Source organism: Oncorhynchus tshawytscha, linkage group LG06, assembly GCF_018296145.1.
Source record: "Oncorhynchus tshawytscha isolate Ot180627B linkage group LG06, Otsh_v2.0, whole genome shotgun sequence".
Lineage (NCBI taxonomy): Eukaryota > Metazoa > Chordata > Actinopteri > Salmoniformes > Salmonidae > Oncorhynchus > Oncorhynchus tshawytscha.
This window is the reverse complement of record NC_056434.1, coordinates 33,051,756-33,068,431: the sequence shown is the minus strand read 5'-3', so window position 1 is coordinate 33,068,431 and position 16,676 is coordinate 33,051,756. Positions and strand designations below refer to the sequence as shown.

The 16,676-nt window shown below is 42.1% G+C and overlaps 1 protein-coding gene across 1 annotated transcript in view; it reads right to left on the bottom strand.

Moving 5' to 3' along the window:
* The window catches only part of LOC112245181 (voltage-dependent calcium channel subunit alpha-2/delta-1-like), a 105,033-nt gene that overhangs the window by 66,182 nt on the left and 22,175 nt on the right, over positions 1-16,676 (bottom strand). The window contains exons 4-6 of the mRNA XM_042323201.1: positions 5,868-5,927; positions 5,195-5,230; positions 4,472-4,601 (exon numbers count right to left, since the gene is read on the bottom strand). Coding sequence (XP_042179135.1) covers positions 4,472-4,601; positions 5,195-5,230; positions 5,868-5,927 — 226 coding nt within the window. The remainder of the gene's footprint in view (positions 1-4,471; positions 4,602-5,194; positions 5,231-5,867; positions 5,928-16,676) is intronic.

Here is a 16,676-nt window from a genome sequence, read left to right as displayed (position 1 = left end):
GACAATTACCCCAAGCATACTTCCAAAGATGTGGCAAAATGGCTTAAGGACAACAAAGTCAAGGTATTGGAGTGGCCATCACAAAGCCCTTACCTCATTCTCATATGAAATGGATGGGCAGAACTGAAAAAGTGTGTGTGAGTAAGGAGGCCTACAAACCTGATTCAGTTACACCAGCTCTGTCAGGAGGAATGGGCCAAAATTCACCAAACTTATTGTGGGAAGCTTGTGGAAGGCTACCTGAAAGGTTTGACCCAAGTTAAACATTTCAAAGGCAATGCTACCAAATACTAATTGAGTGTATGTACACTTCTGACCCACTGGGAATGTGATGAAAGAAATACAAACTAAAGTAAATCATTCTCTCTACTATTACTCTGTCATTACACATTCATAAAAAAGTGGTGATCCTAACTGACCTAAAACAGGATTAAATGTCAGAAATTGTGAAAAACTGAGTTTAAATGTATTTTGCTAAGGTACATGTAAACTTCCGACAACAACTGTATATTTAAACAGTATATATAAATATAGATATATATATATTCTCTCTCTCTCGCTCTGTTTACTGATTTCTATGAGGTTTATAAATAGCAACAGCTTGTACTATTACCCAGTAGGCCACTGGGCTGACACATACTCATTACGGTCCACCAATCACAAATCTTCCCCCCCAGAGAACGCAGGAGGAAACATGGCAACAAGCCCCGACCCCTGCCAGCAGAGTCTGGGAAGGGACAAGATACACACGTACTCTAGCTTACACGGACACCTGCACACACACACATACTAATTTCCTACATGCACCCTCTCCCTCTCTGTGAGGTCAGTAGTAGGTAACCTTGGATCCAGACGCTATCCCAGCAGGCCGAGGTGCATGCTGAAGGAGTGACTCCATCCTGCTGCCGCTACGTGTGAGGGCTGACGCAACACACCACACGCTATTGACCCTACACACAAACACACTGACTCAGTAACGAACACCCACGCGTGCGCAAGTAAGTCCAATCACACACACACACACGAACACACACAGAAAGCAGCACACCGGTCAATATTAGACAAAGCAGCCAGATTTAATGTCAAAAGGACTCAGGAGACACACCTTTCAGACAGCAGGTAAACACTAGTGAACCACACTGCTACCAACCAACCCATTACCACACCAACCAACTAGCAAACCAAATCTAACACATTCTGTCCCTTAATATTATGCAGTAAACAGGGAGAGGACATGCTGTCTTTTCATGTGTAGAGGTTCTCTCTATAGGGAGCATGTTGTATACCTGAACAATAATACAGTTTATCAATAGAACACTTTCCACACAGCAAATGTGCAAGTGCTGAAAACTTGTTGTCGTGGTAAAAAGTGTTGTAAGTGTTATATCTGAGTGTTGATTCTAGTAGGGTTAACACCTGTTGTGAATAAATTAAGTGTTATCTGAAACACAGTGGAATCAACACCGCAAGGTGTTGTTGTTATTTGACTGCGTCAATTTAATTTCCATGAACTCTATCAGGCATGGGAGGGGCCTCTTTATTATATTTCCCCCGCAAGCATTGTTGCAGGTTGATTTTTAGAATAGTTTTGTTTTAATAGCTATGTTTCTTAATGCACACTGATTAATTAATTGATCTTACACTATGCAAATATAAATATCTTACATTTTTGTAAACTAATCCAATCTGTAAGCGGTTGGACTTATTGCCCCGCTACTGAGATGGTTGTTCCAGTTTAGATGATTTAGTTAGTCTTGCTTGTCAAGGTCTTCACCACAGCAGTCATTCTGAATGCAGGTTGTGGGTGATACAATAGTCAGATTGTTGGATATCTTCCCTCTGGTTGGATTCTGATATAATTACTAATCACTTCACAAACCAGCATATTATGATTTGCAGGTAGGAGCTATATACCACAAAGGTAACTTGGATTAACAACCAGAATTAACTACAGATACAGTGCCTTGCGAAAGTGTTCATCCCCCTTGGTGTTTTTACTATTTTGCTGCATTTCAATCTGTATTTGAAATGGAATTGAATTTGGATTCCATGTAATGGACATGCATAAAATAGTCCAAATTGTTGATGTGAAATAAAAAGGAAAAAAATTAAAAGTGGTGTGTACATATGTATTCACGCCTTTGCTATGAAGCCCCTAAATAAGATCTGGTGCAACCAATTACCTCCTAACTCACATAATTAGATTGCACACAGGTGGACTTTATTTAACTAAGTGTCACATGAGCTGTCACATGATCTCAGTATACTATATATACACCTGTTCTGAAAGGCACCAGAGTCTGCAACACCACTAAGCAAGGGACACCACCAAGGAAGTGGCACCATGAAGAACAAAGAGCTCTCCAAACAGGTCAGGGACAAAGTTGTGGAGAAGTACAGATCAGGGTTTGGTTATAAAAAAATATCTGAAACTTTGAACATCCGCGGCACACCATTAAATCCATTATTAAAAAATTGAAAGAATATGGCACCACAACACGGAATATGGCACCAAAACTCACGGACCAGGCAAGGAGGGCATTAATCAGAGAGGCAACAAAGAGACCAAAGATAACCCTGAAGGAGCTGCAAAGCTCCACAGCGGAGTTCGGAGTATCTGTCCATACGACCACTTTAAGCCGTACACTCCACAGAGCTGGGCATTACGGAAGAGTGTTGGAAAATCAAGGAAAATGCTATGTCTGGTGCAAACCCAACACCTCTCATCACCCCGATAACACCATCCCCCACAGTGAAGCATGGTGCTGACAGCGTGGGGATGTTTTTCCATCGGCAGGAACTGGGAAACTGGTCAGAATTGAAGGAATGATGGATGGCGCTAAATACAGGGAAATTCTTGAGGGAATCCTGCTTCAGTCTTCCAGAGATTTGAGACTGGGACGGAGGTTCACCTTCCAGCAGGACAATGACCCTAAGCATACTGCTAAAGCAACACTTGAGTGGTTTAAGGGGAAACATTTAAATGTCTTGGAATGGCTTAGTCAAAGCGCAGACCTCAATCCAATTGAGAATCTGTGATATGATTTAAAGATTGCTGTACACCAACAGAACCCATCCAACTTGAAGGAGCTGGAGCAGTTTTGCCTTGAAGAATTGGCAAAAATCCTAGATGTGCCAAGCTTATAGAGACATACCCTAAGATACTTGCAGCTGTAATTGCTGCAAAAGGTGGCTGTACAAAGTATTGACTTTGGGGGGTGAATAGTTGTGCAAGCTCAAGTTTTCTGGATTTTTTTGGTATTATTTATTGTTTGTTTCACAAGAAAAAATATATAGCATCTTCAAAGTGGTAGGCATGTTGTAAAAACATTTATTTTAATTCCAGGTTGTAAGGCAACAAAATAGGAAAAAATCCAAGGGGGGTAAATACTTTCACAAGCCACTGTATTCTGGTTCATTAAATAAACTAAACTTAGATAGTGTTTAGGGTTGTTGAGTTAATTGCACCATTAACATTCAAGGTTAGCCTTCTAAAAAATATTTTTATTTTATTTGGACAAGTTAGCTGGCTAACTCATTGATCCTGCTTTGTAGTATAGCCATCTGATGTTCCGTATTAGTCAGGATTTGCAGACCACAATGTTGAGAATAACTAGGCCTTGTGAAATGTATAATACATTGGTCATGAAAGGCTTACTTTCAATTAAAAAACATTCAGTTAGGCAGTCACTTGGTAAATGCTTCTGGACTGAAACCTAATGAATGCAACAACCATGTCTCTGTCACTAATAAACACAGTCATGTATGGGTATCTGTCACATTCACTCGCAAGGCATGCTGGGAAATATGAAAATAAGACTTTACACCCTACAGTGTTATAACCCCTCCAACCCAAATACTGTAAAACTACGTGTTGTTCCGTAACACAAAAAAAAACAGCAAAACCCATGGCGTTAGGGAACCAACACTCTAGGGGTTTTGTTTTTCAACACTTTGAAAAGTATTAGTTTAACACTTTTTCAATGGGTCACATATACACATAAGTGTTACATTTAACACTGGGTGTTAGAGTTCTGATCTAAAATTGTCTGTGCATGACCCCAAGGTCATTTTACAGTTAAAGACACAAAGAATATAAACATAAAAATGTTGCTCTGCTGTTAATAAAGGAACCATTTATCTAGGGATTTGTACAGTCTGTGTCATATCTATGGTTACGCTGTATGTGTGTTTGTGGAGGGGAGTGTAGTGTGTGTGTGTGTGTGCGTTCATGCACACATACGTGCATGTGTGTATAGTGCAAGTATGTGTTTGTGTGTACCAGAGGAGGCTGGTGGGAGGAGCTATATGAGGACAGGCTCATTGTAAAGGCTGTAATAGAATAGTTGGTAATGGTATCAAACACATCAAACCACATGTTTGATTCTGTACCATTTATCATATTCCAGCCATTACAATGAGCTCATCTTCCTATAGCTCCTCCCACCAGCCTCATCTGGTGTGTACTCACAGCCATCGTAGATGTCAGTAGGGATGTGTACAGCAGTGTCGTTATCAGAGGTGAAGCGTTTAAACAACGGGTCCTCCTTAAAGGCTGGCCTGATCCGGTTCTTCCTACCCTCTGTATAATTCACCTCCAACTAGAAGAGAGGAAAGGAGAATATTAGACCGTGATTTATAACAGGGAGGCTAAGACCAAGTAGGTGTACATGTTCGAATCCACTGTCCCTCATTAGACACATGTCTAGTTATTATACTACACCGTTTTAGAGAAATACATGGTGTGTGGAGAAGGCTGGGTTAAACCTGCCTCATTTTCAAGCCGAAACATGTTTAGCCCAAACTCTGTGGATTAACATGGGGTAGGAAGAACCTGCTAGCAGTCGTAATAAACAGTAGTAATAAAGCAACAGCAGCAGCTCATACATCTCAAATGTCAATTAAAGTAGAAGCACACCAGTGACCTTTTCACCTAAGAGAGAGGAAGAGGGGCAAGGTCTATTTAGACAGGGAGGGAGAGAGGGAGGTCTAAGGGAGGAAGAGAGAAAGGGAATGAGGAGGTAGGAAAAGAGGGAGCAAAGAGTGAAAAGAGTGAGTTGGAAAGAGAGGCAGGAGCTGTGGTATACCAAACCACTAGTCTTTTTCTGAGTGAGATTATGGGTTGATTATAGATACAGCTCTGTGCGAGACCCATGTGTTTGTTCATTGGCAGAAAATGAATAAAAATACTCACACTGTCCTTTGCATTGTAGTAAACAATGTCACCATCCTGTAACAAATGACACAAATATCCTAGTGAGCATTTTGTGTGTGTGTGTGTGTGTGTGTTTGTTGGAGAGAGTTTCAAGTTTTATTAGTCGTATGTATGGGACACATACATCATCCAGCGAAATGCTTACTTACAGGTTCCTTCTCGACAATGCAACAACAATAGGAAATAGTAGAAGATTAAAGATAAGATATATGAGAGAGAGAGAGAGAGAGAGAGAGAGAGAGAGAGAGAGATTATTTGTGAGGTAAAGGCCATCTGTGGACATAAGTGGTTTAATGGCCCACCATATGTAATGAATAATAACAGTTAAATCTCTTGATGACAACAGCATTAAATCATATTGGTATTATTAAGCAAGATATATGGCCACTAACTCAAACGTGCCAGTGTTTGAGAGTGTGAGTGAATATGTGTGTGTGCATTGAAACCATATATTCCCTCCTTTTTAGCACATAAAGAGAGCAGTCATCGGAGGTTGCCGTCTCTCAGCCAATGGGTGGTGAATGTTCCAGTACTAAACAGATGCCACACATTACCCACATTCGTATTACACATTGATGGTGGGAGGGACAAGTTACACTTTCAGTATATCATTTAACTGTAATGTTGGTTATAATTACAATCACAGTTTTACCGCATACTCATCCTCCCACTGGTGTTCCATCTGAAAGTTCTCAGCAGCCGTGGCCAGAGTCTAGAAAAGAAAGATAACACGCTAAAAATGTATACTTTACATACAGTATTTCGGTACCACTAAATTTTGACTTACTATCTGAAGACCAGGCAATCCACATTTGGGATGGCACCTAAAACCTTCACAAACTTTTACAGATGCACAATTGAGAGCATCCTGTCCGGTTGTATCAATGCATGGTACGGCAACTGCGCCACCCGCAACCGCAGGGCTCTCCAGAGGGTGGTGTGGTCTGCCCAACGCATCACCAAGGGCAAACTACCTGCCCTCCAGGACACCTACAGCACCCGATGTCACAGGAAGGCCAAAAACATAATCAAGGACAACAACCACCCGAACCACTGCCTGTTCACCCCACTATCCTCCAGAAGCCGAGGTCAGTACAGGTGTATCAAAGCTGGGACCAAGAGACTGAAAAACAGCTTCTATCTCAAGCCAATCAGACTGTTAAAATAGCCAACACTAGCACACTAGAGGATGCTGCCTTATATACATAGACTTGAAATCGCTTACTACTTTGATAATGTTTATATATTTTGCATTACTCATCTCATATGTATGTACTGTATTCTATCCTATTCTACTGTATCTTAGTCTATGCCGCTCTGACATTCAAATATTTATATAAACTTAGCAAAAAAAAGAAACGTCCCTATTCAGGACCCTGTCTTTCAAAGATCATTCGTATATATCCAAATAACTTCACAGATCTTCATTGTAAAGAGTTTAAACACATTGTTTCCCATGCTTGTTCAATGAACCATAAACAATTAATAAACATGCACCTGTGGAACGGTCGTTAAGACACTAACAGCTTACAGACGGTAATTAAGGTCACAGTTATGAAAACTTAGGACTACTGACTTTGAAAAACACCAAAAGAAAGATGCCTAGGCATGCAGACTGTAGATGTGGCCAGGGCAATGAATTGCAATGTCCATACTGTGAGACACCTAAGACAGCACTACAGGGAGACAGACAGCTGATCATCCTCACAGTGGCAGACAACATTTTTTAAAAAAAAATTTTTTAACCTTTATTTAACTAGGTCAAGTCAGTTAAGAACAAATTCTTATTTTCAATGATGGCCTATGAACAGTGGGTTAACTGCCTGGTCAGGGGCAGAATGACAGATTTGTACCTTGTCAGCTCGGGGGTTTGAACTTGCAACCTTCCGGTTACTAGTCCAACGCTCTAACCACTAGGCTACCCTGCCACCCCATGTAAAAACACCTGCACAGGATCCGTACATCCAAACATCACACCTGCGGGACAGGTACAGGATGGCAACAACAACTGCTCGAGTTACACCAGGAATGCACAATCCCTCCATCAGTGCTCGGACTGTCTGCAATAGGCTGAGAGATGCTGGACTGAGGGCTTGTAGGCCTGTTGTAAGGCAGGTCCTCACCAGACATCACCGGCAACAACGTTGTCTATGGGCACAAACCCACCGTCGTTGGACCAGACTGGACTGGCAAAAAGTGCTGTTCACTGACGAGTCACGATTTTGTCTCACCAGGGCTGATGGCCGGATTTGTGTTTATCGTCGAAGGAATGAGTGTTACACCGAGACCTGTACTCGGAGTGGGATTGATTTGGAGGTGGAGGGTCCGTCATGGTCTGGGGCGGTGTGTTACAGCATTATCGAACTGAACTTGTTGTCATTGCAGGCGATCTCAAAAATGTGCGTTACAGGGAAAACATCCTCTTCCCTCATGTGGTACCCTTCCTGCAGGCTCATCCTGACATGACCCTCCAGCATGACAACACCACCAGATATACTGCTCGTTCTGTGCCTGAATTCCTGCCAGACAGGAATGCCAGTGTTCTGCCATGGCCAGCGAAGAGCCCGGATCTCAATCCCATTGAGCACATCTGGGACTTGTTGGATTGGAGGGTGAGGGCTAGGGCCATTCCACTCAGAAATGTCCGGGAACTTGCAGGTGCCTTGGTGGAAGAGTGGGGTAACATCTCACAGCAAGAACTGGCAAATCATGAGGAGGAGATGCACTGCAGTACTTAATGCAGCTGGTGGACACACCAGATACTGACTATTACTGTTGATTTTGACCCCCCCTTTGTTCAGGGACACATTATTACATTTCTGTTAGTCACATGTCTGTGGAACTTGTTCAGTTTATGCCTCAGTTGTTGAATCTTATGTTCATACAAATATTTGAACACGTTTAACTTGCTGAAAATAAACAGTTGACAGTGAGAGGACGTTTCTTTTTTTGCTGAGTTTATTCTTAACTCCATTCCTTTACTTTTACATTCCTTTAGATTTGAGAGTATTGTGTGTATTGTTGTGAAATTGTTAGATATTACTTGTTAGATGTTACTGCACTGTTGGAGCTAGAAACAGAAGCATTTCGCTACACCCACAATAACATCTGCTAAACACGTGTATGAGATCCACCTTTCACACGTGAGAAGGAACATGTTTTCATCTCATATGTGAATTGCAAGTTCACGTTTGAAAAACATGAACATGTGAAAGTCACATTTGAGGTATCAGGTTTAAGAAAACATCTACCTGTGTGTAATAATTCAAGTGCGTTAAAAATAATAGATTTTGATTTCTGAGCCATCCACTCCATTATTATTGTAGTCCTCCATGGTGTTGCATTAATGAGCATGCATACATACCGGGGAGGCAATTCTCTTTTTTGGACATTTGGTCCGTGGCCGTTGGAAGAAGCCCAGTGAAAAGAACAGAGAAGCTAGCTTTCCATGTCGCCTTGTTTTATTTTTTTATCTGTTTTTCTTGTATCTAGAGATAACATGTTTAACTAAACTGTGTTAAGTTTTCTGGTCATTTTGATGTATAATTTGTTGTGACCGAGTGAAACATTTTAGAGATTTTCCCATTCACGAGTGTAGCCACGCTAAGTAGCTGCTTCTTGTATTTATTTTATTTACTTAACCTTTATTTTAGCAGGAAAATTTCATTGAGACCAAGACCTCTTTTTCAATAGAGCCACGCATGAACACAAATCATACAATTTTAAAATTTACAAGTTAAACGCAATAAAAACATACAATATGCTAGTCAATAAGCACAAGAAGCAGTTGTGGATGATGTCTTATTTCTTTTATACATTGTTTTTTAAGAACAAGGGCTCAAATTGAGTGTATTTACTGTACTTTCCTACAAAGTGATGACTTTGGGCTTACGGCTGTCAGAGTTAATAAGTTAACCTTTTGTTATTTTAGTGCATTGTGATTAATCGTATTGTCTGAAAGTATTCAAAATACAGTGAAAACATCCAAAATACATAATATGTACAGCTAAAAACAACAATGCAATGTCAAAACAAGTTGACATTGAGGTTAAAGTGTGCTTTTATCAATATATTAGATTTTGGTAACCTTTACTTTGGAAATAATCAAGACGTCAATATTCTTGAAATGCTTTTTATATTAAAATAAGTCTTAATTACACAATTTGAGCAAATTCTGTGATTTTCTCGATTACAGTTTGACAGACGCATTTTGAATTGAACAGTCAATACTCTGAGATTGAGAGATATTCATACATTGGAATAGAAACCCAGTGTCAGACCTCTTTGTCTAATGCTCAAGACATTGGCTTCTCCTGTGGAAGACCTGGATTCTAATCCCGCCGGCTACAAAGCACACATATCACATATAAAATATCACGTGGAATGTTAGGAAGTCCCCAGGCCTTAACTACAGGCCTGGGGTCTCCTGTCAGCCCCAAGTCATTAACGGGAAGTCCAGCACCCTCGTTACTACACAGTAGCCACAGTATGTTAGCGTGACACAGCAAGGTGCATGTGTAACTAACTGTAAGTTGCCGTGGATACAATGTGTTTATGGAATTACATGGTGTTAGGGTTGTGTGTGCGCTTGTGAGTCATTGAATTAGGAATTAGAATACTAGAATAGACATGAACCCTCTTATGATGGTCCAAAAGTCTTGCAAAACAATGAACAGGCAGGAAAGGGGAAACATTCCGTCACATTCCTGATTAGAAAAGTAAGACTATAACAACCTCCCCGGTGCGTTCCTGAAGACCTCGGCTGTGTTCCAGACCTGGTTCTGTTTCCACCTCCTCTGCACAGGCTGTGAGGAGCTATAAATACAGACACCGACACAAATACACAGGCAAATATACACACGCGTACATATACTGACGTACACACACACGTGAATACACACTATATAAATATGTCTCCGTCCATTCAGTCCTGCCATCTATTTCCCTCCATACTATCTCATCATTAACGTGTCTATGTGATGTGTAATGGTAAGGTCAATGACACCAGACCATAGCTGGTGATGCAGAAAATGATGCAGAAAAATTTATCCATGCTTTTGTCACTTCTAGGTTAGACTACTGCAATGCTCTATTTTCCGGCTACCCGGATAAAGCACTAAATAAACTTCAGTTAGTGCTAAATACGGCTGCTAGAATCCTGACTAGAACCAAAAAAATTGATCATATTACTCCAGTGCTAGCCTCTCTACACTGGCTTCCTGTCAAAGCAAGGGCTGATTTCAAGGTTTTACTGCTAACCTACAAAGCATTACATGGGCTTGCTCCTACCTATCTCTCTGATTTGGTCCTGCCGTACATACCTACACGTACGCTACGGTCACAAGACACAGGCCTCCTAATTGTCCCTAGAATTTCTAAGCAAACAGCTGGAGGCAGGGCTTTCTCCTATAGAGCTCCATTTTTATGGAACGGTCTGCCTACCCATGTCAGAGACGCAAACTCGGTCTCAACCTTTAAGTCTTTACTGAAGACTCATCTCTTCAGTGGGTCATATGATTGAGTGTAGTCTGGCCCAGGAGTGGGAAGGTGAACGGAAAGGTTCTGGAGCAACGAACCGCCCTTGCTGTCTCTGCCTGGCCGGTTCCCCTCTTTCCACTGGGATTCTCTGCCTCTAACCCTATTACAGGGGCTGGGTCACTGGCTTACTGGGGCTCTCTCATGCCGTCCCTGGAGGTGGTGCGTCACCTGAGTGGGTTGATTCACTGTTGTGGTCATCCTGTCTGGGTTGGCGCCCCCCCCTTTGGTTGTGCCGTGGCGGAGCTCTTTGTGGGCTATACTCAGCCTTGTCTCAGGATGGTAAGTTGGTGGTTGAAGATATCCCTCTAGTGGTGTGGGGGCTGTGCTTTGGCAAAGTGGGTGGGGTTATATCCTTCCTGTTTGGCCCTGTCCGGGGGTGACCTCGGATGGGGCCACAGTGTCTCCTGACCCCTCCTGTCTCAGCCTCCAGTATTTATGCTGCAGTAGTTTATGTGTCGGGGGCTGGGGTCAGTTTGTTATATCTGGAGTACTTCTCCTGTCCTATTGGTGTCCTGTGTGAATCTAAGTGTGCGTTCTCTAATTCTCTCCTTCTCTCTTTCTTTCTCTCGGAGGACCTGAGCCCTAGGACCTGAGCTCCAGGACTACCTGACATGATGACTCCTTGCTGTCCCCAGTCCACCTGGCCATGCTGCTGTTCCAGTTTCAACTGACCTGAGCCCTAGGACCATGCCCCAGGACTACCTGACATGATGACTCCTTGCTGTCCCCAGTCCACCTGGCCATGCTGCTGCTCCAGTTTCAACTTCCACCTGACTGTGCTGCTGCTCCAGTTTCAACTGTTCTGCCTTATTATTATTCGACCATGCTGGTCATTTATGAACATTTGAACATCTTGGCCATGTTCTGTTATAATCTCCACCCGGCACAGCCAGAAGAGGACTGGCCACCCCACATAGCCTGGTTCCTCTCTAGGTTTCTTCCTAGGTTTTGGCCTTTCTAGGGAGCTTTTCCTAGCCACCGTGCTTCTACACCTGCATTGCTTGCTGTTTGGGGTTTTAGGCTGGGTTTCTGTACAGCACTTTGAGATATCAGCTGATGTACGAAGGGCTATATAAATAAATTTGATTTGATTTTGATTTGATTTGATAGCTAGGTTTTACACAGATAACCAAACAGTAAACACATGGAGAGTCCCTACTGCACTGTAAATGTTTAATTGGCCACAAAAATCAACATTTTGCAACAGCCATCTCAGTCTCCAAACTTGAATCCCATTGAAAACCTGTGGTTTGAATTGAAGAGGGCAGTCCATGCGTGCATAAGAAGGATATCAAGGATCTGGAAGGATTCTGTATGGAGGAATGGTCTAAGATCCCTCCCAATATGTTCTTCAACTGATAAAACATTTTAGGAAAAGGCTTCAGTGCCGTTATTCAAGGTGAGGTATTGAACACCGGTTTGTCAATAAACAAAATTGCTTACTCTAAGCAATTGGTACTTGTATAAAATTATATAATTTCCCAGTTTTTTGGAGCATACAATATAGCTCGGTATTTGAATAATTTATTTTATACAAACATTTTTGTTCATCTTTATAAATGGTGTGATGATGTAAGGTTGTAGGTGCAGAGAAGAGACCAGACAAGGAATCAGTGGTTAAGGATAAACACAATACTTTACTGAGATACGGTAGCCGCAGGATCACAGTACACTTGAAAAAACAATAAACACTAATTCTCGACCACTCACTCAGGAAACGACCACACACGGTAAACAATTCAAGCTTTTGCAAAGGACCACAGAAAATACATCTCTTAATACGGGGACACAATTATGAAATAATAAGACACACCTAAGTCCAATAAAAGACTCTGGGGCGGTCGCTTCCGCCCTCTGGTGTTAGGAGGAACCATGACAAAGGATGTCAACAATTTCATGACCTCACTGTACATAGACAACCCACTAGACAGATATTCCCCTCAACACGGATTCAAATGTCAATAAGGGCATCATCATCTACTGTACAGTATTTGCATCATTCTTAAAATACACTTAAAAAAGAGAGATTTTGACAATGTCAGATGGACTTGTGGATACCATGTTTATGTCTCTGCGTCCAGTATGAAGGAAGTTGGAAGTAGTTTTGTGAGCCAATGCTAAAAATGGTATCCACAAGTTGACTCTGGGGAAGTCGTTAAAGGGTTTCATTGCCATAAATCTCAAAGTATCCATTTAAAGGCAATACACATTATATGCTAGCTTGCAAAATCACTTGGTTGCATATCTAATTGTACTAAATTTTAGTTAATCGGGGGAGCCCAACTGAGACCAGGGTCTAATTTTCAATGGTGCCCTGAGACCACAATGCAAAAGAAAAAAAAGTACAACAAAATACAATAAGTACACTACACCAGAATATCACCAACATCACAGCCATCATAAACAAGTTACTAAATCAATCAAAACAATTGCACACCTCATGAACACATTTATCATCAGGGTTTTAAAATGAAATAGTGGCAGGGAATCCAAATGTAACGAATATATATACATATATATATATATGTGTGTTGTACAAATCATCAGACTGATTGAACTGATAGAACAATGTAATTACATGAGTGAAAAGAAGGAACAAAACTGAGATCACACTGAAATCTCAATACGAAAGACAAACAAATGGCTTCAATCACATTACACAGAGAATGGGGGTATTATTTCCTTTCCTTGTTCCCACTACAGGTGATGAAGGAGTCCGAGGAGCGGAGCGCCAAAAGAGATTTCTACTTTTCACATCACATCCATCCCTTACCTTTCGTTGTGTCTGGCAACACCACATTCAAATTGACCGTAAGTGTCACATTAGTCACTAGCCAGTAAGCACAAACTATCTAACAATCCTAGTAACTTTTCTCTCTAAAACATATCACACTATGGAATAATGCAACCAAACCATTTCACACTTGAATAATACAATAATTCACAAAAATGTGCAGACAATTAAAAGGGTTTATTTTCTCGCTTTACACATCAAATTAGCTGACAATACACAGCTAACTCCTGCTAGTTATCTAGCTAACGTAAACTCACTCACTTTTGTACATCGCCTTGGTCCGTACAATTGACCTTATTTTAGCGCCCCTGTAACCTCTCTACTGTCATGCAAAGGCAGAATGAAATTGCTGACCTTCTTGTACTACAGCACAAACAGGCCACACTCCCTGTCCTCCCACACTCCCTGTTAGGGAGATACCTATGTTTGACGGTGATCCGCTAAACTTTAGGCCATTCGTGCGTGCATTTGAGCATGGTATAGAAGATAAGACAAGCAGTCACCAGGATAGGCTCTATTACCTGGAACAGTACACCTCTGGTCAGCACAAGGATCTGGTCCGTAGTTGTCTGCATATGGAAGCCAGAAGAGGCTATGCAGAGGCTTAAAGGTTGTTAAAGGAACACTTTGGCAATGAAATCAAAGTCACCACTGCTTACAAGGAAAAAGCTTGGAACTGGATAAACATCAAACCGGATGATGGAAAGGGACTGGGTGGCTATGCACTCTATCTTAGAGGTTGCTGTAATGCCATTCAAGACCTACAGAACATGGAAGAGCTTAATCTTCCCTCCAACATAAAGTTGATCATGTCAAAACTTCCCTACAAACTAAGGGACAAATGGAGGTCTACGGCATGTGATATTTTAGAGAGAAGCCACCTGAGGGCCCAGTTCAGTGACCTTGTGACGTTCATGGAAAAACAGGCCAAAATACTGCAGGATCCGTTGTACTATTCAAGAACAACAAAACGTTTTTAAACCAAAACAGAAGCCGACTTTAAACAGCAGTTCAAGTCCAAGAGTAGGGGAAGCAGCTTTGCCACTGCAGTAGCTGAAGTGGCAGATTGCGACTCTGAAAAACCTCTAAAAGAACAAACATTCAAAGTCAAGAAACCAGGCACCTACCCTTCTATTGCTCCCAGTTTCTCATGTGTATTTTGCGCTGGTGAGCATTTCTTGGTCGACTGCCAACAGGTGAAGGCACAGCCACACGAAGCCAAGGTTGAGTTTCTGAGATCAAAAGGCCTTTGTTTTGGCTGTTTGATGAAAGGACACTTAAGCAAAGAATGTAAAAGAATGATGACCTGTCAGAGCTGTCAAAGAAAGCACCCCACTATCCTGCACATTGAAGGAAGAGAGAGATTTAGATCTCTGAAGGCAGATACGAGGGGTGTAGCAGTAAAGCGGGAGGAGACTGTCAGCAGTGCTCTTGTTTCACTGGAAGCTGGTGAAGATACCGGGGCCGGTACAGATTGTGCACTTGCAATAGTGCCAGTTCAAGTAAAGATGGCAAATGGAAGCAAGTCTGCGTTAACCTATGCGTTTCTCAATTCTGGTAGCTCAGCAACATTTTGTACGGAGAAACTCATGAGGCAGTTGCAAGCTAAAGGCAGTGAGACTGAAATTCTGCTACGAACAATGGGGCAGGAGTGTCCTACCAAGAGCTTTGACATATCTGGATTAGAGATTGGCAATGTGGAAGGCGACACATTATTCCCACTCAAACAGATCTCAAAAGGTGGCCATACCTGAAAGAGGTTCAGTTGAAGGAAATTGATGCTGACGTCGAACTCCTGATTGGCGTAAATGCTCCAAAGGCAATGGAACCCTGGCAAATCATAAATAGTCAAGGCAACGGACCGTATGCAGTGAAAACACTCTTTGGATGGGTGATGAACAGTCCTTTTAACGGTTGTACCATGGCAGAAGAATCTGGGCATCCTACGGTGATGGCCAATCACATCTCAATGGCCGACCTGGGGGTTCTTCTTGTAAATCAGTTCAACCATGACTTCCCTGAAAGAGAGTATGAAGAGAAAAGTGAGATGTCAGCTGAGGATCGTATGTTTATGGAGATCGTATCAAGCTCCATAACCCTCAAAGGCCATCACTACTACTTCCAGTTGCCCTTTCGCAACAAAGATGTAGTCCTGCCAAACAATCGTGACATGGCAAAGCAGCGGGCTCTAAATATTATCAGGAAGTTCAAGAAGGACAAAGGTTACGCTGCAGAGTACAAAGGCTTCATGGAAGAGATGATAACAAAAGGTTATGCCGAGAAGGTACCACAAGAACAACTCCTCAGAGAGAAAGACACGGTATGGTACATACCACACCATGGCATTCACCATAGGCACAAAGGAACGATACGAGTGGTGTTTGACTGTTCATCATCCTATAAAGGTACATCTCTTAACAGTGAACTCCTTCAAGGCCCTGACCTGTTAAACACACTTATAGGATTCTTGCTAAGATTTCGACAAGAGCACATTGCCATGATGGCAGACATCGAAGGAATGTTCCATCAAGTATGTGACCATGAAGAATACTTAGACTTCCTGCGATTCCTATGGTGCCCGGACGGTGATACTAACAAAAGATTGGAGGAGTACAGGAGGACGGTACATCTTTTCGGTGCTATATCCTCTCCAAGTTGTGCAAACTTTGCACTGCGAACGACAGCAGAAGACAACTGTGAGAGGTACGATGAAGAGGTGATTCAAACAGTCAAGTCCAACTTCTATGTTGATGACTGCCTCAAGTCAGTGGCCACAGAAGAACAAGCCATAGCTCTCACAAAAAAACTCAGGGATGTGTGCTCTCAGGGTGGGGTCAAATTGACCAAGTGGGTCAGCAACAGCCGCACTGTGCTGGCTTCTATCCCTGATGAACACAAAGTCAAGCAGATAAAAGAACTGGGCCTGGACAGAGAAAAGCTGCCTGTTGAAAGAGCACTTGGAATCCGATGGAACATTGAAAGTGATGCCTTTACCTTCCGAGTCACTGTCAAGAACAGACCCCTTACACAAAGAGGTATTCTCTCAACTGTCAGCTCCTATTTATGATCCATTAGGTTCCCTCGCCCCATTCGTATTAAAAGGCAAAGCAAATTCTTCAAGTGCTCTGC